Source organism: Scyliorhinus torazame, chromosome 15, assembly GCF_047496885.1.
Source record: "Scyliorhinus torazame isolate Kashiwa2021f chromosome 15, sScyTor2.1, whole genome shotgun sequence".
NCBI lineage: Eukaryota > Metazoa > Chordata > Chondrichthyes > Carcharhiniformes > Scyliorhinidae > Scyliorhinus > Scyliorhinus torazame.
In genome coordinates this window covers 153293429-153320695 of record NC_092721.1, presented here as the reverse complement: position 1 = coordinate 153320695, position 27267 = coordinate 153293429, and the positions used below count along the sequence as shown (strand labels likewise).

Here is a 27267-nt window from a genome sequence, read left to right as displayed (position 1 = left end):
TATTGCAGAGATGCTTGTTGTCATGGTTGTGCTCGGCGCAGGACTGAAGCAATGCTACAAGTAGTCAGTCCGATCTTGGAATGCCTGTGAGAAGTCCCAGGATTTGACAGCTCTCTCGTGAGACCGCAAGAGAGGCCTGAAGTTACTGAGAAACAATCTTGCAACAATTTTAAGAAAGTTGGCGTGTCTGATGTGGATACTGGGTAAGGAGAGAATTGGCTTCAGCTACAACACATTTCATGATCAAATAATCTGCTCGTACTTTTGAAACGTGTCGACTTGTAATGGAGTGTTAGGGTCTGAAAACTCTTACCCTTTGAAGTGACTCACAGAATTATGATGTTATCAGCAATAAAATAATGAGGAAGCTTTTGCTCCAATCGTTGAGGTAACCCCTTGATAACGTGGATAAACAAAGATAATGCTTGTGCAGCTATCTCTCTAATGTAAACAGATGTAAAAGCAATAGAGTAAATAATGAAGCAGCTAATTACATCCACTCATCATGGACCATTGATTTAGCACTTCAAACAGCAATTATTTTAACAATTCCTATAGAACCGTTAGTTTTAATGTGATTTCAGACAGTGCACTGGGATGAATAGATGCACTTCACAGCATCTATCTTGGTAACTTGAGACAGCATAGGATCTGCATAATAATAAACATGTTGGGGCAAATTAGAAATGTAAATCAATATGGATATTAAAAAATGGTTTTATAGCAGCTGTTTACAATCTTCGAATTCTCAAACATCATAGCATTTCTTGCCCATGCCCACACAATTTATCTCATTTTATGCTGAACTATGTTTTAAGCTCAAGGCACATAAGCGAGCAAGGAATGGACAGTCCTAATCAACACAGTCAGAGGTCCTACGCGCCTGTGATGCACCTTGGGGTGTTTTCCTACATTAAGGGTGCTATCAAATGAAAGTTGTTCTTGTTTATTGGTGAAGGGTGAAGGAATAGAAGAAACTTGAGGATGTTACAGAGCCACGGTTAGGCAAGGCTTAGGAATAATTTGAAGAGGTTGAGAATTTTGAATGTGCTTTGCCAACAGCAAGCTCATTTGGGCTGGTCTTGACAAAGGTGCTGAATGAACAGGATTTAATACAGGACAAGATAGGAGTTGCTGAATATTGGGGTTTTTGGAACATGAGATACCAGGAAGGAGAACAATGGAATAATTGAGAAAGCATTGGATTCAGCACCATAAGGGTTGAGGCAGACTTGGACATGGGCAATGTTCTTCTAATGGAAACAGTCGTCTGATGATTTTTAAAATTCATTCACAGGATATGAGGATCGCTGGCTAGGCCAGCATTTATTGCCCATCCTTAACTGCTCTCGGGAAAATGGTGGTGAGCTGCCTTCTTGAATAGCTGCAGTCCATGTGGCGTGGGTACAATTCCATGGACTCCAGTTTTGCACGGGCTTCTTGATGCCACACTTGGTCAAATGTTGTCTTGCTGTTAAAGCACTGGATATAGCAAAGGCAATGGGCCCTGAAAACATTCTGGCAATAGTACCAAAGACTTGAGCTCCAGAACTAGATACGGTTTTAATAAGCCTACAGTACTAGCATCACTCTCACCTCCCCTCCTGAGTTCAGCTCTTTTGTCTATCTCTGTACCAAATTGAATGGTGGAACCCGAAGTGGAAAACAGCGGTAGGTTGCTGCTAAGTGTCATTTGTTACTCTGTCAATGGTACCCTTAATCACTTTGCTGATGATTGAGAGAGGGTGATGGTTTGCAGGATCGGACTCGTTTTGCTTTTAGTGCCAGCACATACCTAGTGCAAGTTTCTCATTGCCAGATCGATGCTGTACTGAAACAGTATCTAGTTAGCTCAAATCTCCAGTACTATTGCCCAAGTGTTTTCAGGACCCATAGCCTTTGCCATATCCAGCGCCTTCAGCCATTTCATGGTCACATGGAGTGAATCGAATTGGCTGAAGACTGGCATCAAGGCTGCTGGGGACCTCAGGAGGAAGCCAAGATGGATCATCCAAGTTGCAAATGCTTCAGCCTTGTCTTTTGCACTGACATGCAGGACTCCCCAATCGTTGAGGATGGGGATATCCATAGTTGTTGCCAGGCGGATGTTCTGTCTGTCACACTAAAGCTGGGAAGTATTTTCAAATGGCATTTTCAAAATAATGTGTCCCACCTCTTCATGTAAGTTTTATAGAATGTCCGGGCGTGATTCTCCCATGCCGTGCTGTATGGGAGAATCGCCGTTCGCCCCATTTTTTCCCGCAGCGCCGATCTGACGCCGGCAGGCGATTCTCCCAGGAGCAGAGAATCGGCAGCATTTACGCTGGCGCGTTTGGCGCGGCGCCGGTCGCGGGCCGCTGTCCGCGGCCAGGCCGCCGATTCCCGGCCTTGATGGGACAAGCAGCCGCGCGGAAACGGCAGAGTCCCACCGGCGCCGTCCACACCTGCTCGCAGCCGGCAGGAACTCTGCTCATGGGGTCGGGGGGGCAGCCTGTGGGGTGGGGAAAACACTCCTTCACTGGGGTGGGCCTCCGATGGGGTCTGGCCCGCAATCGGGGCCCACCAATTGGCGGGCTGGCCTCTCCAGCCCCGGCCCTATTTTATTATGCGGCCGGCCCCTGAACCCCCACGCCATGCTGAGGAAGTCCCCCATGCATTCGTGGGTTGGCGCGGTCCAACTACGCATGCGCGGGTCGGCGCGGCGTCCATTTGGCGCTGGGAAGGGAGGCTAGAGTGGCATAAACCGCCGGTAGTGTATCGGTAGTGCCCGCGCCCGTTTTGCGCCGTCGCACACTCTGGGCGAAATTCACCCCCAACGGCGCGATGTCCGCCGACTGGCGCCCAAAACGGCGCCAATCAGACGGGCATTGCGCCGCCCCAAATGTGCGGAATGCTCCGCATCTTTGGGGGCCAAGCCCCGACATTGAGGGGCGAGGCCGGCGCCGGAGTGATTTCCGCCCCGCCAGCTGGCGGAAAAGGCGTTTGTTGCCCCGCCAGCTGGCGCGGAAATGACATCCCCGGGCGGCGCATGCGCGGGAGTGTCAGCGGCCGCTGACAGTTTCCCGCGCATGCGCAGTGGGGAGAGTCTCTTCCGCCTCCGCCATGGTGGAGGCCGTTGCGGAGGCGGAAGGGAAAGAGTGCCCCCACGGCACAGGCCCGCCCGCGGATCGGTGGGTCCCGATCGCGGGCCAGGCCACCGTGGGGGCACCCCCCGGGGTCAGATCACCCCGCGCCCCCCCCAGGACCCTGGAGCCCACCCACGCCGCCTTGTCCCGCCGGTAAATACCTACTTTAATTTACGCCGGCAGGACAAGCAATTTCTCGCCGGGACTTCGGCCCATCCGGGCCGGAGAATTGAGCGGGGGGCCCGCCAACCGGCGCGGCCCGATTCCCGCCCCCGCCGAATATCCGGTACCGGAGACTTCGGCAACCGGCGGGGGGCGGGATTCACGGCGGCCAATGGCCATTCTCCGACCCGCTGGGGGGTCGGAGAATGACGCCCTCTGTCTCCATTTCGGAGAATCGCGCCCTCTATGATTCCATAGAGGATGATATTGTAATTTAAAGTCATTTCATTTCTAGTTGGAGAGGTTATTTTGGGTCTGCAGAAACAATTGACACTAAGTACAGACCGGTCAGTGGGCATCTTCTACTGTCACAGATTGCTTGTTTATTCTGCACATTTTCCACCTCAGAATCTCCATCACTGACAGCGGGAGCCACAACATTTTTCGGAGCCTTTATAAGACTCTGGTTATAGGTCCCAATTAGTCACTTCAGTTTAATTTATTGAATATTTGGTGCTCAAAGCAGATTTTGGCAGACTGCAATTCCATTAGGGTAATTTTCGGGGCTGCAATGCTTAAGAACACAAATTGCATGTAGACAATTTTGGACATTTTGTATTAACTATGTTAATACTTACTGCCTGCCAGGGTGGACTTGGGTGCAGGAAGCAGACTCCAGCAATTCGTTGCTGTACTGCCCGGAGGCTGTAGTCCAATCTTACCGGCCCTTTTGGAAACATCATTAGCTGAGGCTCCAGTCTTCAAACTGATCTTCTCCTCACTTCCACTGATGGAACCTGCAAACATTCCGACATTGCTATGATTGTAATTACAATAAAATTTCACAACAATTTAACATGAGGCTTTTCATTCAATAAAAATCATATAGTTGGTTAAGGATAAATTCATGAATAAGTGAAACATTAGGAACTATAAGAGGTTTCACATTTATATTTTGAGAATCTAAATTCAAATGATTACGGTTCATAAATTTGAAATCAGAAACAGCCTCCCTTTTATCATTGTGTGCTAACATTCCCAGTTACATCTGCCTGTAAGCTACTGGGAATCTTTGATGATTTTCCTGGTTATATTTTATGCCCAGCTGTGCAACATTCATTGATTCTTCAATACAGTCTCTAAAGAATTTGGCCTGCACGAGTTTTTTTGTAACTAGGATGAAGTGTATTGATCCATTTCCTCTGTGTATAAATCATCAGAACAAAGAACAGTACAGCACAGGAACAGGCCCTTCGGCCCTCCAAGCCTGTGCCGACCATGCTGCCCGACTAAACTACAATCTTCTACACTTCCTGGGTCCGTAGCCCTCTATTCGCATCCTATTCATGCATTTGTCAAGATGCCCCTTAAGTGTCACTATCGTTCCTGCTTCCACCACCTCCTCTGGCAGCGAGTTCCAGGCATCCACTACCCTCTGTGTAAAAAACTTGCCTCGTACATCTACTCTAAACCTTACCCCTCACACCTTAAACCTATGCCCCCTAGTAATTGACCCCTCTACCCTGGGGAAAAGCCTCTGGCTATCCACTCTGTCTATGCCCCTCATAATTTTGTCGACTATTAATATAATATTGGACTTTATTTTCGCTTCAAAAAGTAAACAGAATAAATGGAGCCAGCCCGTGAACAGATCAATGGGATAAAGGGTATTTAAACCATTCTTTGTGTCGTGTTTCTCCCCACAATAGGGGCTTTTCACAGTAACTTCATTTGAAGCCTACTTGTGACAATAAGCGATTTTCATTTAATTCATTTCATTTTAAAATTTCATTTCATTTCATTTCACAATACGGCACAAATTGTACATTCCTGGGCCCATGAAACTGTCTTACTTGAATCAAATACTGTTGAACTGCACATCCCATTCTTTAGATTTTGGCAGCTGTCAATTAGGATGACCCTCCTGTGGTTTTAGCATAAATGTTAAGAACTGCAAGGGTTAATAAAATGACTAGATCAGTCACTAGAGGGAGCTAGAGTTACACGTATATAAGACATTGATACGAAGCCTTATGGGGAGAGAAGTGAAGGAGATAGCCACAGTACAGACTGAAGGAAAGATAGTGTAAGTAAGAGTAGATCATAGTTTATAATAGTGTAGAGATTAGTTGGAGGTGAGTGTAGATTATATGTTAATTAGCAACTGTGTATTATGGAGGAGTACATGTCAAATCCAAATTCGTAGTGTTAATAAATTTATAGCTTTGTTCAAGTTAAAGCTATTTTGTGGTCTTTGTGAACATTACGCCAACCATCTTGAATTTAGCACAACAAAGAACACCACACCTCCTATCATAACATCGGACCCAAAATTCCAGGGCCCCTGCTCCACTGGCAGACAGGCACTCATGCATGCAGGACAGGGTGTTGATGTTGGTCCAAATCTCAAGGAGAGGCAGGACAGCTCAGAGACACCTGTCTGGATTACCCAGCAAAGACTGTGGACAACACAGGCCCTTAATGAGCTAAAGATGAATGTAAAAAGTGATTTTATTTCTGCAGGGAATCTCCAGAAAGCTGACTGTGAATTAGGAGGGGGTAGGTGGTTGAATCCTAATTTAGGAAGGAACCTCACTGTGGTGGAAACCAGGCAGATCTAAATGCCACCCTAAATTGCTGCACATTCCTGAATTGCCTGAGTTGTGCCCTCTCCAATTGTAAGAATGCCAGTCCCTATTGTGTTTAAATGTGGCTCAAGTACTACATTACAATTGAAGTTTACAAAAGCTATCTCTGGTTCAGTGGGTAAGGATAATAGGCAGAGTTCCTCCATCGTAACTCCAGCAGACCCGTGCTGCACTGCCAGCTCCCCATTGTTCTGCAATAACTTCTAGAATTATCCACCAATATATCTGCCCAAATACAGGCACATGTATTATAACAGCATGTAAATGATGGAAAGAGATCACCGGTTACCATCGCCCTAGCACCTCTACACTCCAGGCAGTGGTTTATAACCGGTGTGCTGTGAGAACTGTCGAAGCATGCTGTGAAATCTTGTACAAAGGTAATGAAAATCAATGTAAAACAAACATTACGGCCGGAATTCTCTGGCCGTTGGGATTCTGTTCCCACCGGCAGCACACTCTGCCCACAGGATCCCCAGAGGTGTGGGGTGGCTTCAAAGGGAATCCTCACTGGCAAGCGGCGGGTGTATAGAATCCCGCTGCCAGTGAACGGCATGCCGCCGCCACACACACGCCCGGGAGCCTGGAGAATCCAGCCCCGTGTTTCATCGAAAACAATACTCAACCCAACTAAAGTTACTACTCCTAAAACCTGTGAAAATTAATCATCACATACTCTAAAAGTGAGGTGTTGGTCTTTCAATTCTAAAACGTGAACATTCTAAATGCAGGTGGCCAAAGGGTGAAATTGAGTTGGCGTGAACGAAACAATGGCGTTGACGCTCTTTTTTACTGTTAGTAAAACAAGACAAAACAATCTAGCAGATGCAGCAAAACTGACCATATTCACATTTCTTTGCCAGATCTATTTAATATCTCTGATCTCAGCAGAAATGGATAAGTTTGATTCCTCTGCTTATTCAATCGCTGATGAAACATCTGAAGCCCAAGAGAAAAAAGTGTGGTGATATGCATCACTGTAAATACACAGGGGGTTAATGTAAATACACTAGAACTAAGTAAACACTAGGGGGAGCACCAGAGACGTCATGACATGCAGACATACAGCTAATGAACACATAGAATAGGGCACGACCAATGGGCAGTCAAGGCACCCAGAGGTGACACTATCACAAGGGGGCATTACACAACCCATATCCAAGGACAGGGTACACATGCTCTGTCTCTTTCTACAGGCGACACTTAGAGAATAGGACAGGGGCAGATCAGAAGCATCACATCCACCATGTGGCTTAGAGCAGACTGGTTAGTTAGACTGAGTTACTATAGCAAGATTAGCAGGAGAGTCGAACTCATAGAGAACTGTGCTAATGGTTCAATAAATCACATTGAACTTACTTCAACGTCTGAAGTATCTTTTGGTCAAAGCTGCATCAAGTTGCAGCCTGTGTTATTCCAGAGTACATAACACAACAAAAAGCAGACATGTTGACGGACAGTATAATGAGAGCAATCTGGCCTTTGGATTTTCATGGACGGGAGATGCCTCTTGCCACTTACCTGAATATCTCATCTGCAGAGAGAAGTCGGCAAAGGCTGCGATGGTACCAAGTAAGTTAAAATGCCATTTGCAGACAAAACATCCATCTCTTTGAACAAGGACATTCAGTAATTGAATCGCTTTAAAGAACACAACATGAGGAAGTCTGATGGAATGTGTGCGGATATCATAAAAAGCTCAGGAGGCTAGTTATGTGGTGGTTGAGCTTGTAGCAAAATCAAAGAAGCCCCATAACATAACCAAACCCTTAATTATGTCTGTATGTGAACAAATTGTAGGTGTAATGTTATGAGCTGATGCTGTAAAAGGGATCAACAAGATTCTATTTTCTAATGAAACAGTTAAACAGCGAATTGACGACACGTCAGCTGATATCGAGGAGGTGCTGCAAGAAACGTTAAAAACTCGACTTCCGGTGGCTGCCATGGTGCGAGTGGTGTCACATTTGGCAGTTCCCGCTCCAGTCGTTTTTTCAGTCCCTTTCCCGGTTGCCGGGTGGATGTTTTGGAGAAAAAAGGTGCAGAGGTGGTGGAGGAAAGCTGTGCTCCACTGGTGAAGTTGGTGGATGGATTCGCGGACCAGAAGTGGCTCTAGAAGAAAGGAGCTGCAAGAACGAGAAACTCTTCGTGCGACACAGGGGAAGATGGCAGAGGGTAAAGGGACGGCCCTACTAGCCCAATGGTCGACGGAGCAGTTGGTTGACCTTCTGAACAAAAAGTTCAGCCAACGGAGGAGAGAGGCTCAGGAGGGCCTGGCGAAGGTGGTAGACCTGCTGAAAGCTGCGATCGATCGTGTGGAAATGAGACTGGAGACCCAGAGTCAGGCAATCCAGAAGGTGGAGGAGGCGGTGGGGCAGCACAAGAAGCAGCTTACAACGTTGGCGGCCGAATTTGAGGGAGACTCAGAAGTGGCTCCAGGAGACAGTGGAGGATTTGGAGAACCAGCGGGGATGCCAGAGGGCATCGAGGGAGCGGACGTAGCCTCTTATGTGGCCAAGATGTTGGATTGGATTTGTTTATTGTCACGTGTACCGAGGTACAGTGAAAAGTATTTTTCTGCGAGCAGCTTAAACAGATCATTAAGTACATGGAAATAAAATAAAAGAAAAAGAAAATACATAATAGGGCATCACAAGGTACAAAATGTAAATACATAGACACCGGCATCGGGTGAAGCATACAGGAGTGTAGTATTAATCAGGTCAGTCCATAAGAAGGTCATTTAGGAGTCTGGTAACAGCAGGAAGAAGCTGTTTTTGAGTCTTCTCGTGTGTGTTTTTGATGTTTGCATCTATTGCCCGATGGAAGAAGTTGGAAGAGTGAGTAAGCCAGGTGGGGGGGGGGTCTTTGATTATGCTGCCTGCTTTCCCCAGGCTCTGGGACGTGTAGATATGAGGGAGGGGGCCTTCGACTGGCCCCTGGAGGTCGATGGGCGCATAAGACGCTAACGATGAAACCGCAAGCGAATGAGCCGCCGAGGGCGATGGTGGTGAGGCTACACCGGTTGCTGGATAAAGAGAAGATCTTGCGGTGGGTCAGGCAGAAGAGGAAATGTACATGGCAAGGTAACGAGCTCCGGGTACATCAGGGCCTGGGCGTGGAACTGGCAAAGAGAGAACTCGATTCAACCGGGCCAAGGCTGCCTTCTTTAAGAAGGGAGTGAAGTTCGGGATGTTTTAACCAGCCCATCTTTGGGTGACCCACAAAGGCTGAGAGAATTATTTTGGAACACCGGAGGAGGCAACGGAGTTTTTGAGAGACAATAAACTGGCAGGAGAGGGAGGCCACTGAACCTTGGAGGAAATGTGAGGTGGTATTGGATCTCCCTGTGCCTCTTTTAGATGGATTGCTTTATGTTCCATTTTGGGCGATGGCCAGGGGAGAACGCTTTTCCTAGGGGTTGTTTTATGGGGTTCTTTGGCGGGAGGCCGGAGGATGGTGGAGGGTGAGTGCACCTTTTTTCTTCTTCTTTTCATTGTTATTGTTGGTTGCACTATGGCAGTGTGTGAGCAGGGTCGGGGGGTGGAGAATCATTGGGGGGTACGTGGCGCCGTGGGCGAGGGCTGCCAGGCTAGCTGGGCGAGTTAGTTCAGGGGAGTGCAGTGGGGGGAGATCAGTGATTAGAGCTTTAGAGGGGGATAGGATTGTTGGTGTGCAATAAAGAGGGAGTTGGTGACAGTGGACATCCAAGGGTGGGCTGGCAGGCTATGGGACACGAGCCGGGGGCTGGTCCAAGAAGGGTTATGGTTGATCGGCAGGGGAGGGGGGCGGGGTGCCCCCAACCAGGCTGCTCACATAGAATGCGAGGGTGCTGAATGGACGAGTCAAACGGTCGCACGTGTTTGGACACCTGAAGAGTTTAAAGGCGATGTGGAATTTCTATAGGAAACGCATTTGAAGATTGGGGACCAGACTAGGCTGAGAAAGGGGTGGGTTGGACAGGCTTTTCACCCGGGGTTGGATATGAAGACGCGGGGAGTGAGCGTGAAATTGGAGGGGATGCCAGTGGTTCTGGTGAACTTGTCTGCCACAAATTGGGACAATGTTGAATTCATGAGCTTGGTGTTGGGGAAGATCCCGGACCTGGACTCGCACCGGTTGATTATGGGGAGGGATTTTAATATGTTTATCGAGCCGAGGTTGGACCGGTCAAGTTCGCGGTCAGGGAGGGTGTCTGCGGTGGCAAAGGAGCTAAAGGGTTTCATGGAGCGCATGGGGGGGGGGGGGGGGCGGGACCTGCGGAGGTTTGGGACTCCAAGGACGAAGGAATTTTCTTACTTCTCCCATGTGTACAAGGTGTACTTGCGGATCGATTACTTTGTGGTGGATAAGGCTCTACTGACGGGGGTGGTCGACTCGGAGTATTCGGCGATTGTGATCTCTGACCATGCGCCTCAGTGGGTGGACTTGCAAGTGGACTGGGGTGGGTCGGGGGGGGGGGGGGGGGGGGGGGGGGGGGGGGGGGGAGCCCAGCGCCCACATTGGAGATTAGATGTAGGGTTGCTAGCACACGAGGTGTGTGAGCGGGGGAGGGCTGCCGTTCGGGGGTATGTGGAGCTGAATTACACGGGTGAGGTTTCGGCCGCTATGCAATGGGAGGCGCTTAAGGCAGTGTTCAGGGGGAAATTTATATCGATTAGGGTGCACAGGGACAGGAGAGGGCAGAGATGGTTAGGCTGGTGGAGAAGATCTTGCGGGTGGATAGGAGGTGCTCGGAGGTCCCGGAGGCAGGTTTGTTGAAAAATGGCAGAAACTCCAGATGGAGTTTGGGTTGGTGTCAATAGGGAAGGCAGTGGGCCAGTTACGGAGGGCCAGAGGGGCAGTGTATGAATATGGGGAAAAGGCGAGCAGGATGCTGGCCCACCAACTTAGGAAGCAGGAGGCGGCCAGGGAGATCAGAAGGATGGGAGGGGAAGGGCGGTCTTGGACCCAGTGCGAGTGAATTTTATAAGAGGCTCTATGAATCGTAGGCCCCGGTGGGGGAGAGAGGGAATGCAGCGATTCCTGGAGTTCCCTAAAGTGGAGGCTGAACTGATAGAGGGGTCGGGGCACCCATTGGACTGGTGGAGGTGATGGAGGGTATGGGGGAGATGCAGGCAGGGAAGGCCCTGGGCCCGGATGGGTTCCCGGTGTAATTTTATAAAAAGTTTTCGGGGGATCTGGGGCCCCTGTTGATAATGACAAACGATGAGACGAGGGAGAAGGGGAGCTTCCCCCTACGTTACAGCAAGCTTCACTGTCCTTAATTCTGATGAAGGATAAGGACCCGGTGCAGTGTGGGTCCCACCGCCCGATATCGCTGCTGAATGTGGATGCCAAGCTGTTGGCAAAGACCTTGGCCTCGCAGATTGAGGACTGTGTGCCGGGCGTGATCGGGGAAGACCAGACAGGGTTTGTAAAGGGAAGGCATTAGTCAGCGAATGTTAGGTGGTTAGAATGTGATTATGATGCACCCGGTGGGACATAAGGTGAAGGTGGCGATCTCTATGGATGCGGGTAGAAAGGGTTAATGTGGACATGCCGAATTTCCTTAGTTTCCTGAGGAAGTATAGGCGCTGTTGTGCTTTCTTGGTGGTAGCATCAATGTGGGTGGACCAGGAAGAGTTTCAGCTGCTTCGATCACAGCTGACATTTTTTTCAGGATCAGGGTCACCTGCCATTATTTTGACGAGCTGTCAGAGATGATGCTGGAGGGTTGGGAGATAAATGGCTGCAGCCCCCCTTAGCGAGAACCACACCAACCTTTTACAGCCAATACCTTAAATGCGGGGTAGAAAGGGAATATTTGTGGGAAGTACTGGGACGGTTCGGTTTCGGGCAGGGATTTGTGGATTGGATCCGGTTGCTATATCGGGCGCCGGTGAGTGTTGGGTGAGTTTGGGGTATTTTGGATTGCATCGTGGGACAAGGCAGGGATTCTCACTCTCCCCTTTGCTTTTCGCCTCGGCAATAGAGCCATTGGCAATGGCGCTTAGAGGGGGTTTAGAGCATAGAGTTTTGCTATACGCAGATGATCTGTTGCTTTACATTTCGGACCTGTTGGGAGGTATCGGGAGGATCATGAGCACTTTAGAGGAATTAGGCCTGTTTTCCGAGTATAAGTTAAACATGGATGGGCGAACTACTGTTTAAAGCGGTGGGGATGAACTTTAGATACTTGGGCATACAGGTGGTGGGGGGATGGGAGCAATTGCACACATTGAATCTGGTGCGGTTGGTTGAGCAGATGAAGGGGGATTTTAAGAGGTGGGGCATGCTCCCGCAGTCACTGGCAGGGTGGGTGCAAACCGTGAAACTGATGGTGCTTCCGAGGTTTTTATTTGTTTTTCAAAGCCTTCCACTTTTTATCCCAAAGGCCTTTTTTTAGGAAAATTAATGCCCTGATTTTGGGGTTTGTGTGGGTGGGGAAATCCCCCTGGGTAAATAAGTTGTTGCTGGAGCGGGGACGTTGCGGGGGGGGGGGGGGGGGGGAACAGGTTGGCCTTGCCAAATTTAATTAACTTACAGGGCAGCAAATATAGCCATGGTTCGGGTGAGTAGTGGGGGAGGGGTTGGTGTGGGAGGGGATGGAGGCAGCCTCTTGTAAGGACACTAATTTAGGGGCACTGTTGACAGCACTTCTGCCATTCTCGCCGGCCAGGTACTACACGGGATCGGTGGTGGTGGCAGCCCTGAGGGTGTGGGGAAAGTGGTGACAGTACATGAGGCTAGAAGGTGCCTCGGTTTGGGCACCGATTTGTGGGAATCATAGATTTGCACTGGGGGGTTGGACATAGGGTTCTGGGGGTGGCGGCGGGCAGGGATCGAACGATTTAGGGGCCTATTTGTGGGGGGCAGCTTCTCGAGCCTACAGGAATTAGAAGCAGAGTATGAGCTGCCAGTGGGAATGGGTTCCGGTACTTACAGGTACGGGATTAAGTTGGGAAATAGGTGTCGTCCTTTCCCGACCTGCCGCCCCCGGGGCTGCAAATCAAGGTGGTGTCAAAAACTGGAGTTGCCGAAGGTAGGGTGTCAGACATTTATAAGGAATTGATGGGCTGGGAGGGTGCCCCAATAGGAGAAGTTAAACGGAAGTGGGAGGAAGAGCTGGAGAGGGAGATGGATACTGGGTTATGGGAATGCCTCTGAGGACAGTGAACGCATCCTCTTTGTGTGCTAGGCTTTGCCTTATTCAATTCAAAGTGGTTCTTAGGACGCATATGACAGTGGCCAGAATGAGCAGGTTCTTTGAAGAGGTGGAGGACAGGTGTGGGCGATGCCTGGTGGGCCCACGAACCATGTCCACATATTGTGGGCTTTCCTGAAGCTGGAGGGATTCTGGCGGGGGTTCGCTGATGTTACGTCTGAGGTACTGAAGGTGAAGGTTGCCCTGAGTCCAGTATGTTGCTGGGGACTCCATTCAAGAGAATGTTTTACTCTGTAAGGAGCCACCCAGACATGTGACTGGTGGGGAAATATTTCTGGGGTTGGGGGGGGGGGGGGGTGTTGACTGCGGCACATGAATATCCGAAGATCTCTGGCCATGCTATTGCTGTACTCCTGCCATTTCTGACAACATGCCGCTGCGAGCTTGCATTTCCGACACTGGCATTTGTAAAAAAAAACAACAGGAGGGAGCACTCGTCAGTGGAGCAAGAGTTGTGGGTGAATTCCTCCTCGGATCAAAAGACTCTGCTCACACAGGTAGCAACTGATAAGTTGCTATTGACTCTACTTTGTATTTTGCTCTGACTCATTGACGAATTTCAATTGTTTATTGGTTAAATTATTTAATAGATATTTTAAAAATAGTTACAAATATGAAATTCATAACGCGAAAAGGTGAAATTCAGACACCTGCGCCGAATGCTTGTCAGAGACCCCTCACACCCAGGCTTTGCCTTCTTCCAGACCCTTCCATCAGTCAGAAGATACAGAAGTCTGAAGACCCGCACATCCAGACATAGGAGCCACTTCTTCCCCACAGCTACTAGACTCCTCAACAACTCTCCCTCGGACTGATCTGTTCCCTGTAAGAACACTATTCACGACGCCCTATGCTGCTCTTGCTCATGTATTTGCTTTGTTTGGCCCCTTGTTCTGCACTGCAACCAATCACTATTTGTTGATGTACTATATGTCAAGGTACTCTGTTGATTATTCTTTTGTCTACTATGTACGTACTATGTACGTTCTTTTGGCCTCAGAAAAATACTTTTCACTGTACTTTGGTAAATGTGACAATAAATATAAATCAATCAATGCTTGTGGAACAGATTCAGGGCTATGTAAAGTTAGAAACAGTTAAGTTGGACAGGTTTTGAAAATGTGTCTGTGCTCACTGTAGAAGATGGTGTATTCTCTGGTGGATTTGAAACATTAATGCATTTGAGCCTTATTTAGCTTGTTGTATGCACTATTTTACAAATCTCTCAACTACGACCGTAACCATAGTAAATGTAACCAAACGTGACGTTTATGAGAAGTCGATTCAGCAGAACAAAAGTGGGTGTGCTGTGGAATTCTTGTCTTATTGCAATGTGCCCTGTTGCTGAAAAGGTTGTGAACCACTGCAGGGAACATCTGTTCCTTCCTTGCATTCAGACAGCTACACCAATGTGAGGTTTCAACAATTAAAATGTCATCTGAGCCTGTGCCATTTCAGGTGATTGACTGCATAAACAAAGGCCCCTTGGAAAAAGGAAACCAGCATTTAAGGTATTGGTTGTAAAAGGTTGGTGTGGTTCTCGCTAAGGGGGGCTGCAGCCATTTATCTCCCAACCCTCCAGCATCATCTCTGACAGCTCGTCAAAATAATGGCAGGTGACCCTGATCCTGAAAAAAATGTCAGCTGTGATCGAAGCAGCTGAAACTCTTCCTGGTCCACCCACATTGATGCTACCACCAAGAAAGCACAACAGCGCCTATACTTCCTCAGGAAACTAAGGAAATTCGGCATGTCCACATTAACTCTGACCAACTTTTGCAGATGCACCATAGAAAGCATCCTATCAGGCTGCATCACAGCCTGGTATGGCAACTGCTCGGCCCAGGAACGCAAGAAACTTCAGAGAGTGGTGAACACCGTCCAGTCCATCACACCAACCTGCCTCCCATCCATTGACTCCATCTACACCTCCCGCTGCCTGGGAAAGCGGGCAGCATAATCAAAGATCCCTCCCCCCCCCGGCTTATTCACTCTTCCAACTTCTTCCATCGGGCAGGATATACAGAAGTCTGAGACCACGCAAGAACAGACTCAAAAACAGCTTCTTCCCCGCTGTTACCAGACTCCTAAATGACCCTCTTATGGACTGACTTCATTAACACTACACCCCTGTATACTTCATCCGATACATTCATTTCATTTCATTTCATTTTCAATTCATTTCATTTCATTTTTCATTTCATACCGGTGCTTATGCAGTTACATTGTGCCCCTTGTGTTGCCCTATTATGTATTTTCTTTTATTTCCTTTTCTTTTCATGTACTTAATGATCTGTTGAGTTGCTCACAGAGAAATACTTTTCACTGTACCTCGGTACACGTGACAATAAACAAATCCAATCCAATCCAATCCAATTTTGCCTCAATCAAGATATGCTGGGATTTGGCCAGTGAGGGGCATGGACAGGGTGGATAGGGAGCAGCTGTCCTCTTAGTTGAAGGGTCAGTCACGAGGGGACACAAGTACAAAGTGAGGGGCAGAAGGTTTAGGGGGGATGTGAGGAAAAAAAAACTTTTTACCCAGAGGGTGGTGATGGTCTGGAATGCACTGCCTGAGATGGTGGTAGAACAGGGTTGCCTCACATCCTTTGAAAAGTACCTGGATGAGCACTTGGCACATCATAACATTCAAGGCTATGGGCCAAGTGCTGGCAAATGGGATTAGGTAGGCAGGTCAGGTTTTCATGCGTCGGTGCAGACTTGATGGGCTGAATGGCCTCTTCTGCACTGTATTTTTCTGCGATTCTGTGAGCTGTATTAGAAGATTAATGGTATAATGTACCAGGCTAACTCATCTCAGTTCGGAAGGTAGCACCAGTTACAATTACCTCAGTGCCTTGGTCTTATGAGTGTAAAATCAGCCAGTGTTTCTGTTTCTGATAGAAATCCAATGACTCTGCTGGAATGTGGATGAACATCAGGTAGGGACAAAGATGAGCTTACCTACCCTTCCCATGATAGTGAGAAAGTCAGCAAATACTTATTATGTGGACCTGACCTGTGTGCTGAGAACAGACATTTGAGTGAGGGACAACTGGGAAATTGCTGGTGGTGGAATCAAACCGAAGGATGAACCAGATCTTCAGTGAAGAGAAGGTGGCAATTGGGGGGGGAAACAACGGGCGCGATTCTCTGAAATGGAGACAGAGTGTTCGCGCCGTCGTGAACGCCGTCGAGGTTCACGATGGCGCGAAACGGCACCTATCCTGACCGATTCAGGGCCCGATAATGGGCTAGGAGCGGCGCCGCGTCATTTACGCACGCCAGGCCTTGGCGCCGAGTAAAGGCAGCGCGGCATACATGACGCGGCCGGCGCCGCATAACTGACGTCACCGGCGCATGTGCGGGTTGGCCGGCGCCAAGCCGCGCATGCGTGGTTGCCGTCCTCCCCGAGTCCGCCCCGCAAGAAGATGTCAGACGGATCTTGCGGGACTACGGAAGAAAGGAGGTCTGCCTTCAGAGAGGCCGGCCCGACGATCGGTGGGCACCGATCACGGGCCAGACCCCATTTGAGGCCCCCCCCCCCCCCAGCAGGCCGCCCCCCCCAGCGTTCCCGCGCTGTTGCCGCCGGCAGCGACCAGGTGTGGACGGCGCCGGGGGGAACCCGCCGTCTTGGGCAGGCCGCTCGGCCCATCCGGCACTGAGAATCAAGGGGGTACTGGTGAATCGCCATTTTGGCTGTCTCGGGCGATTCACTGGACCGCACCACGCAAAACGCGATTGTGCCGGTCTGGCCGCTTCCGTGAATCGCGGGAGGGCGTCGTGGGAAAATTTGGCGACCCAGGTGATTCTCCCAACCGGCGCGGGAGCCGAGAATCGCGCTCAACTTGTCCGGGACGCTCTGTTTCCCACCGCTAAGATCGGGAATCCTGATCGATCCCCGCTCCCCGCCGCCATTCTCCGCTCCCTGCCGCCATTCTCCGCTCCGCCATTCTCCGCTCCCCGCCGCCATTCTCCACTCCCCGTCGCCATTCTCCACTCCCCGCCGCCATTCTCCACTCCCCGCCACCATTCTCCACTCCCCGCCGCCATTCTCCAGACCCCACCACTGGCCACAGGGCGCTATCTGCCCCTTGCCGGCGGGAACACAAAAGTGAGTCTGCTTAACTGGCTGGAAGCCTGATTCTCCGATAGCAGGAGCACCTAGACCCCTGAACAGAGACTCCTGAACAGAGAATCTAGGCCAAAGTTTACTAAACTTTATGTTGCTGAAAATGCTGATTTGAACTGCTTTTTGCTGATGAGTATCTTGAGACCAGCATAAAAACTGTCCTCCTGTTCCCAATTACCTGTGCTTACTCATTCATTCGTGTTTTATAATATATAACAAGATGCTTGCCATCTGCCAGTTGCCAGGCTTCATAAGGTGTTTTTCTGACCTTTTGGAACAGCAGCTTTTTTATAATGATTATAACAGCACTTCATCAGGCCTTAGCAGGTGTTCTGCAAGTTTGTGCACATGGATCATTTCTTCAGATGCATTGTGCTGAGTTTTCCATGTTGCTGTGCATCTCTCATCTCACTTCAATCATTGTAACGGCACTTTGGAAAGATTGTAATTTTGAGTTTTGTAAACAAATGAACCTAAAGGCCAGAGGTTTGGCCCCTGGAACTCTCGGATTTGTCGCAGGTGCACTGTCCATCAAGAATGAGAGCTGAGACTTCCGGTTGCGGCGATGACCAGCTAAGCCGCACGTTTCGGCACCTCCCGTTTCAACTGACTTTTGGGCTCTTATCGGGAGCCCCAACGGAAATTTTTTACGGCCAAACCCAGTGAGAGGTGACAAAGGAAGAAGTCCCCCCGGGTGTGGATGGAAAGGAGTGACAGCAGTGTCCAGATTGCGGAGGATCCTCTGGAGCAGCGGCAGGGAAGAGAAGGGAGAAGCAAGATGGCGGCCGAGGGAGCACAGATGGTATGGGGCCCGGAACAGCAGGAGTTCCTCCGACGATGTGTGGAGGAACTCAAGAAAGAGGTGCTGGCGCCGATGTTACTGGCAATCGAGGGATTGAAGGAAACACAAAAGGTCCAGGCGATGGAACTCCGTGGAGTGAAGGCAAAGGCAGCCGAGAACGAAGACGTGATACAGGGCCTGGTGGTAAAAACGGAGACGCACGAGGCACTACATAAGAGGTGCATAGAAAGGCTGGAAGCCCTGGAGAACAGCTCGAGGAGGAAGAATCTAAGGATTTTAGGTCTCCCTGAAGGGACAGAGGGGGCTGATGCTGGGGCGTATGTGATTACGAGGCTCCATACTCTAATGGGAGCTGAGGCCCCAACGGGCCCCCTGGAAGTGGATGGAGCGTACCGGGTCCTCGTGAGAAGACCAAAGGCAGGTGAAACACCACGAGCAATAGTGGTGAGGTTCCATTGCTACAGGGACAGGGAGATAGTCCTGAGTTGGGCTAAGAGGACACGGAGCAGCAAGTGGGAGAACGCGGTGATACGCGTATATCAAGATTGGAGTGCGGAGGTGGCGAGAAGGAGGACGAGCTTCAATCGGGCCAAGGCGGTGCTCCATAGGAAGAAAGTCAAATTTGGGATGCTGCAGCCGGCAAGATTGTGGGTCACACACCAGGGCAAACACCACTACTTCGAGACGGCGGAGGAGGCATGGACATTCATTCAGGAAGAGAAATTGGACTAGACTTGAGAAATTGATGTCTGGAGAGAGGTAGCGAGGTGGTGGCACAGAAATGTAAAGTGGGGAGAGGGGGGGCTAATACGTAAGAATGTTGGACGGGAATTTTTTTTCTCTCCCCCCCCCCCCCGCCCCTGAGGAGGGGGGGACACGAAGAAATGTGGGCGCCGGTGGAAAAGGGGACAGGGAAGGGGAATGAGGGAACTGCGCCATCAGGGGCGGGGCCGAGAGGGAAGCACGGGGTTTTTCCCGCGCTATGGAAATTGAGGCGGGAAAAAGAGCGCAGGAAGGAAGGGGGCCTCACACGCAGGGAGGTCAAAGGATAAACGGGGGAAGCCGAGGTCAGCCAGAGTTAGCTGACTCCCGGAAGCAATATGGGATAAGCAATCAAGCTAGAGGGGAATCTAGCCGGGGGGGGGGATTAACTGGGTTGCTGCTGCTGAGGGAAAGGGGGAACTGATACGGGATGAGGTGGTCGGGACGGGAGGGCACCGTCTGTGGGACAGATGGGTGCGTGGGGCATTGGGTGAGGAGCTGGCTTAAAAAAGGGGATGGCTAGTCGACGAGGGGGGGGGGGGGGGTAAATGGCCCCCCAACCCGGCTGATTACGTGGAATGTGAGAGGTTTAAATGGGCCGATTAAGAGGGCAAGGGTGTTTGCGCACTTAAAGAGACTGAAGGCGGACGTGGTTATGCTCCAGGAGACGCACCTGAAATTGGCGGATCAGGTTAGACTGAGGAAAGGATGGGTGGGGCAGGTATTCCACTCAGGGTTAAATGCGAAAAACAGAGGGGTGGCAATACTGGTGGGGAAACGGGTATCGTTCGAGGCTAAGACCATAGTGGTGGATAGTGGGGGCAGGTACGTGATGGTGAGTGGCAGATTGCAAGGTGAGGCGGTGGTGCTGGTGAACGTATATGCCCCGAACTGGGATGACGCGGGATTCATGAAGCGAATGCTGGGACGTATCCCGGACCTGGAGACGGGAAGCTTGGTAATTGGGGGGGGGGGGATTTTAACACAGTGCTGGACCGGTCCAGATCCAGGACCGGGAGAAGGCCGGCAGCGGCCAAGGTGCTTAAGGGATTTATGGAGCAGATGGGAGGGGTAGATCCGTGGAGATTTGCTAGTCCGATGGGGAAAGAGTTTTCCTTCTTCTCCCACGTCCATAAAGTATGCTCCCGGATAGACTTTTTTGTCTTGGGAAGGGCGCTGATCCCGAAAGTGGCAGGAACGGAGTACTCGGCTATAGCCGTTTCAGATCACGCCCCACACTGGGTGGATCTGGATCTAGGAGAGGAAAAGGAGCAGCGCCCACTTTGGAGATTAGACATGGGACTACTGGCGGACGAGGGGGTATGCGGAAGGGTGAGGGGATGCATCGAAACATACCTGGAGGTCAATGATGGTGGGGAGGTCCAGGTGGGGGTAGTATGGGAAGCACTGAAGGCGGTGGTTAGAGGAGAGCTGATTTCCATCAGGGCCCACAAGGGGAAACAAGAGGGTAAAGAAAGAGAGAGATTAGTTGGGGAAATTCTGAGGGTGGATAGGCAGTATGCGGAGGCCCCGGATTAAGGGCTATACAGGGAAAGACGAAGACTACAGACGGAGTTTGACCTGCTGACCACGGGAAAGGCGGAGACGCAGTGGAGGAAGGCACAGGGAATACAATATGAATATGGGGAAAAGGCGAGCCGGCTGCTGGCCCAACAACTTCGAAAGAGGGGGGGCGGCGAGAGAGATCGGAGGAGTTAGGGACGAAACGGGAAAGATGGAGCAGAGAGCAGGGAAAGTGAACGAGTTGTTCAAGACATTTTATGAGAGGTTGTATAAGTCCCAACCCCCGGAGGGGAAAGAGGGAATGATACACTTTTTGGACCAGCTGGAGTTCCCGAGGGTGGAGGAGCAGGAGGTGGCAGGTCTTGGGGCGCAGATTGGGGTGGAGGTGGTGATCGAAGGAATTGGGAATATGCAAGCAGGGAAGGCCCCGGGACCAGATGGGTTCCCGGTGGAATTTTACAGGAAGTATATGGACCTGCTGGCCCCGCTTCTGGCAAGAACCTTCAATGAGGCTAAGGAAAGGGGGACACTACCCCCGACAATGTCGGAGGCGATGATATCATTAATTCTGAAACGAGACAAAGACCCGCTGCAGTGCGGGTCATACAGGCCCATCTCCCTCCTAAACGTAGACGCCAAACTGCTGGCCAAAGTGATGGCGACAAGGATAGAGGAGTGCGTCCCAGGGGTGGTACACGACAAAGAACAAAGAACAAAGAAATGTACAGCACAGGAACAGGCCCTTCGGCCCTCCAAGCCCGTGCCGACCATGCTGCCCGACTAAACTACAATCTTCTACACTTCCTGGGTCTGTATCCTTCTATTCCCATCCTATTCATATATTTGTCAAGATGCCCCTTAAATGTCCCTATCGTCCCTGCTTCCACTACCTCCTCCGGTAGCGAGTTCCAGGCACCCACTACCCTCTGCGTAAAAAACTTGCCTCGTACATCTACTCTAAACCTTGCCCCTCGCACCTTAAACCTATGCCCCCTAGTAATTGACCCCTCTACCCTGGGGAAAAGCCTCTGACTATCCACTCTGTCTATGCCCCTTATAATTTTGTATACCTCTATCAGGTCTCCCCTCAACCTCCTTCGTTCCAGTGAGAACAAACCGAGTTTATTCAACCGCTCCTCATAGCTAATGCCCTCCATACCAGGCAACATTCTGATAAATCTCTTCTGCACCCTCTGTAAAGCCTCCACATCCTTCTGGTAGTGTGGCGACCAGAATTGAACACTATACTCCAAGTGTGGCCTAACTAAGGTTCTCTACAGCTGCAACATGACTTGCCAATTCTTATACACAATGCCCCGGCCAATGAAGGCAAGCATGCCATATGCCTTCTTGACTACCTTCTCCACCTGTGTTGCCCCTTTCAATGACCTGTGGACCTGTACTCCTAGATCTCTTTGACTTTCAATACTCTTGAGGGTTCTACCATTCACTGTATATTCCCTACCTGCATTAGACCTTCCAAAATGCATTACCTCACATTTGTCCGGATTAAACTCCATCTGCCATCTCTCCGCCCAAGTCTCCAGACAATCTAAATCCTGCTGTATCCTCCGACAGTCCTCATCGCTATCTGCAATTCCACAGACCTTTGTGTCGTCTGCAAACTTACTAATCAGACCAGTTACATTTTCCTCCAAACGACCAGACAGGGTTTGTTAAAGGGAGACAATTGAACGCCAATATACAAAGGTTGCTGGGGGGGTGATGATGATGCCCCCACCGGAGGGGGAGGCAGAGATAGTGGTGGCGATGGATGCAGAGAAGGCATTCGATAGAGTGGAGTGGGACTATTTGTGGGAGGTGCTGAAGAGATTTGGGTTCGGGGAGGGGTTCATTAGATGGGTTAGACTCCTGTACGGGGCCCCGGTGGCAAGCGTTGTTACAAATAGGCAAAGATCGGGGTACTTCCGATTACATAGGGGTACAAGACAGGGGTGCCCCCTGTCCCCGTTACTGTTCGCGTTGGCAATTGAGCCATTGGCCAGAGCGCTGAGGGACTCTAAGAAGTGTAGGGGGGTGCTTAGAGGAGGAGAGGAACATCGAGTGATATGCAGACGATTTACTGCTATATGTGGCGGACCCAGTAGAGGGGATGCCAGAGGTAATGCAGATACTTAGGGAGTTTGGAGAGTTCTCGGGATATAAATTAAATATGGGAAAGAGCGAATTTTTGTGATGCACCCCGGGGAACAGGGCAGGGGGATAGATGCTTTGCCGCTGAGGAGAGTGACAGGGAATTTTCGATACCTGGGGATTCAGGTGGCCAGGAACTGGGGAATCCTACACAAACTTAACCTGACGCGACTGGTAGAGCAGATGGAGGAGGACTTTAAGAGGTGGGATATGGTGCCCCTGTCATTGGCGGGCAGAGTACAGGCGGTCAAGATGGTGGTCCTCCCGAGGTTTCTTTTCGTGTTTCAGTGCCTCCCCATCCTGATTACTAAGGCCTTTTAAAAAAAAATAGGAGCATTACGAGCTTTGTATGGGCGGGAAAGACCCCGAGGGTAAAGAGGGGGTTCCTGCAGCACAGTAGGGACAGAGGGGGATTGGCACTGCCGAGTCTGAGTGACTACTATTGGGCCGCCAATTGGTCCGTAAGTGGATGAGGGAAGAGGAAGGTGCGGCGTGGAAAAGGCTGGAGATGGCGTCCTGTAAGGGAACAAGCCTGAAAGCGCTGGCGACGGCGCCGCTACCGTTCTCCCCGAAAAGGTACACCACAAACCCAGTGGTGGTGGCGACCTTGAAGATCTGGGGGCAGTGGAGACGACACAGGGGAGTGACAGGTGCCTCGGTGTGGTCCCCGATAAGGAATAACCACAGGTTCGTCCCGGGGAGGATAGATGGGGCATTTCAATGTTGGCAGCGAGCAGGAATTAGGAAGCTGAAGGACCTGTTTGTGGACGGGACGTTTGCGAGTTTGGGAGCATTGGAAGAAAAATATAAGTTGCCACCAGGGAATGCTTTCCGATACATGCAAGTGAGGGCATTTACGAGGCAACAGGTGAGGGAATTTCTGCAACTCCCGACGCAAGGGATCCAGGATAGAGTGATTTCTGGGGCATGGATTGGAGAAAGTAAAGTGTTGGAAATATACAGGGAGATGAGAGACGAGGGGGAGACGATGGTAGAGGAGCTGAAGGGAAAATGGGAAGAGGAGCTGGGGGAAGAGATTGAGGAGGGGCTGTGGGCAGATGCCCTAAGCAGGGTAAATTCCTCGTCCTCATGTGCCAGGCTTAGCCTGATTCAATTTAAGGTTCCACACAGGGCGCATATGACGGGAGCAAGGTTGAGCAGGTTTTTTGGGGTGGAGGATAGGTGTGGGAGGTGCTCGGGAAGCTCGGCGAACCACACCCACATGTTCTGGTCATGTCCGGCACTGCATGAGTTCTGGGAGGGTGTGGCAAGAGTGGTCTCAAAGGTGGTGGGGGTCCGGGTCAAACCAAGCTGGGGGTTAGCTATATTTGGGGTTGCAGAAGAGCCGGGAGTGCAGGAGGCGAAAGAGGCCAACGTTCTGGCCTTTGCGTCCCTAGTAGCCCGGCATAGGATTCTACTTATGTGGAAAGAAGCGAAGCCCCCGGGCTTGGAGGCCTGGATAAACGACATGGCAGGGTTCATAAGACTGGAGCGAATAAAATATGGGTTAAGAGGATCGGCTCAGGGGTTCACCAGGCGGTGGCAACCGTTCCTTGACTATCTCGCGGAACGATAATGGAAAAACAGAAAGGACAGCAGCAGCAACCCAGGGGGGGGGGGGGGGGGGTATTATCCCGTGTTTTTGTTTTTTGCCAGTTGTTGATATTTGATATTTGCTTTTTGTTTAGCTTTTTTTTCATTTGTTGGTAGTTTAAGATATTATTTAAATAACGTTTAATGCATATTCCTTTATTATGTTGTAAAAACGGAAAATCTCTGTTTGAAAAATGTCTATAAAATATATATTTTTTAAAAAAGAATGAGAGCTGAACCAAGAACCATGAAAAGAACTGTATTCTGACATGAAAACGTGTTTAGAATTGCTGCATACAAATTATAGAAAGGATTCATACCTTTAAGAAAGAGCTGGGATAGAGAGGAAAGAAACAGACTGGGAAACAATGGAAGTAATGCAGACAGTAAGAAAAGAGAGAAATTGTTTCTGAAAATTCGCAAGGACATCGATGTGGAGACGACAGTTCCATTCAACAATCGAAAGCAGTGTTAACCCTGTCATAAATTGCTGAGTCAACACACTTACTTATCCATTAGTGTCTGTTGAAACGAACTCTCAACAATAGTACTAGCCTCGGTCGGGTGCTCTTTCAGAGGGTCGGTGCAGACTTGATGGGCCCAATGGCCTCCTTCTGCACTGTAGAGATTCTATGCATCTACTGCTCTTGTGAGAATGCAAGCTTCATGGACTAGGTTGTCTAGCCTCCCACCGCACCGGTGTTCAGTGGAAGCACATAAATATGTCCTTGCCCAGCCCACCTCCTTCCCCAGTGGTTAAGTTGCCCACTCAGCCATCTGCCCTTGACTGCTGAAATAATTGGCAATTAAGGGCCATAATCCTCCTGACATAAAATGTGGTGCAGCGGTAGGCAAGCCAGAGTGTGAAGGTCTTTTTTGAAAGGTTCTTTGAAAAGGCGAGAATTAGTTAATTAGTTGGGGAGAGGTTTGCCCTGTGCACAGCAGGGGCAACCTCCCACAAGATGTCACTTCTCCTTTTTGTTCCACCCCCCTGCCCTGCAAAACCTGTGCCCTCTCAACCCTCTATTATCCTCAGCCTCCCTATGCTCTGTGATCCCTCCCCAATCCAAAACCCCAGGATTCACTTCACTCCAGTAGCGATCGTTCTTCCTCTTGGACCTCCTTGCAATCCTGCTGGCTGCACCTATTACTGAGCTCTGGCCAGTGTGGCTGCTCAATCAGATTAGCTGGCAACTCCCAAGGGTGGGACCTCTTGGGCGTAAGTCCAACCCTGAGCTTCTTTAGCTTCCCCAGCGTATGATTGCTGTGTTATTGCTGTGGGGCAGGCTTTTTCAAAGTCTGTCCATTTGGGACCAACTTTACCTCCGGGGGAACAAGCAGTACACCAACCCCTCTCACCCCGCATAAACTCCAGCCCTATGTTTAGGCCTTTGAGTGGCCTAAACTGACTGAAAAGCAAGATTATGCTAACTGTGAGATAGCTGTCATTTAAAGAAAAGATTTCATGGGATGTGGGCTTCGCTGGCTAGGCGAGCATTTCTTGCCAATCACTAATTGCACTCGAGAAGGCAGAGGTGAGCTGTGTTCTTGAACCACTGCAGTCATTGTGGTGTTAGGGGAGGTGTCCAGGATTTTGGCCCAGCAACAATGAAGGAGTAAGTATGGTAAGGTAAGTGGGGGAGTTATGTGAGGAGGGGATGGAGGTGTTCACTTTTCTTTTGCTTTTTTACATTTAACACCCTGTAGGAATTGGTTCTTACTCCAACACTGGGAAAGGAGCTCGCAGTTTGGTGCGTAGCTGGTAAGTGGTTAAGGCCTATTCCAGTGCTGAGGTTCAAAATAGTATACAAACTGGTGGTAAAGTTAATAAGATGTATAAAAAAGGAAAATAAATAAGTGAATAAGCTGAGTTGCAGACACTGTAAAACATCAGGGAGAGGGAAAGTTACCTGGATTCTTTGGATTAGGAAGCAGTCACACCACTTAGGGTAGGGTCTTCCGATTTGGTTTGTGGTCAAGGACAGGATCAGGGTTAGTGAAGCAGGTAAGGGGACCCATCGGCAAGAGTGCAGGAGCCTCAGCCTTTGTAATTGTCGAATAGGTTTGAGGTTTTTGCAGCTTGTTTGGATGTGGAGGCTGCAGGGTGGATGCACAATTGAACCATGGCACCATTCTACAGAAAGCCATGCATTTGTGGGGAGCAATGAGGAATGTAGCGGTAGTAGGGGATAGTATAGTCAGGGGGAATTGATACTGTTCTCTGCAGCAATGCGTGAGAGTCTAGACGGCTGTGTTGCCTTGGCTTGTGCCAGAACTTTGCACATTTGCTCAAGGGCAGAGAGGAACTTGCAGTGGGAGGGAGAGGATCGAGTTGTCGTGGTCCACATAGGTACCAGCGACAGAGTTAGAATTAAGAAAGAACTGCTGCATAGAGAGTATGAGAAGTTCGGCACTAAAGTAAAAAGCATCTCTGGATCTGAGTCACATGCAAATTGGCATAGGGTACATATAATTAGAGAGATGAATGTGTGTCTCAAAGACTGGTGTGGGAGAATTGCGTTCCGGTTCGTGGGGCACTCACACCAGTACTGGGGAAAGTGGGAGCTGTACCATTGGCCTGGCCTACAGCTGAACCGTGCTAAAATCAGTGTTACAGCGAGTTGCGTAACTGGGGAAGTAGAGAGGATTTTTAATTGAATAGTGGGGATAAGGGATCAAATCTAGTAAATCAAAAAGTAGAGACAAGGCTATAGAGAGAAAGGGATTAATATGGGAAATGAGAAAAAGACCGTGACAAGAAGGAACAGAGAGTACAAATCTAAGAGTAAATTAGCAGATAAGGCAAGGGGTAAAGAACAAAATAGCTAAAGGCCCTGAATCCAATGTAGCAGTCAAAACAAAGTAGATGAACTGATAGCACAACCTGATATATAAATAAGTACGATCTGACAGCCATTACAGAGACAGGTGGCAGAATCTTCCAATGTTTTTTCAGAGTGTCGGTCTCGGAGAGAAAACTGGCCTGTAGCTCTCCAGCTGTACAGCCGAGTTTTCTCTTCAAATTGGCTGTATAAAGTATAATGATGTGGAGATGCCGGTGTTGGACTGGGGTGGGCACAGTAATAAGTCTTACAATACCAGGTTAAAGTCCAACAGGTTTGTTTCAAACACTAGCTTTCGGAGCACTGCTCCTTCCT

General features: G+C 49.8%; 1 protein-coding gene and 1 long non-coding RNA gene across 4 annotated transcripts in view; one reads left to right on the top strand and one right to left on the bottom strand.

The window, feature by feature from the left end:
• LOC140391911 (microtubule-associated tumor suppressor candidate 2-like) overlaps positions 1-27267 on the bottom strand; it is a 766862-nt gene that overhangs the window by 206185 nt on the left and 533410 nt on the right. For all 3 annotated transcript variants that reach the window (XM_072476954.1, XM_072476953.1, XM_072476955.1), the window contains one exon: positions 3926-4084. In XM_072476954.1, the coding sequence (XP_072333055.1) occupies positions 3926-4084 (159 nt within the window). The remainder of the gene's footprint in view (positions 1-3925; positions 4085-27267) is intronic.
• Positions 9-27267, top strand: part of LOC140391912 (uncharacterized) — an 83513-nt gene continuing 56254 nt past the window's right edge. Inside the window, exon 1 of the long non-coding RNA XR_011935208.1 lies at positions 9-203. This is a non-coding gene — a long non-coding RNA (uncharacterized lncRNA). The remainder of the gene's footprint in view (positions 204-27267) is intronic.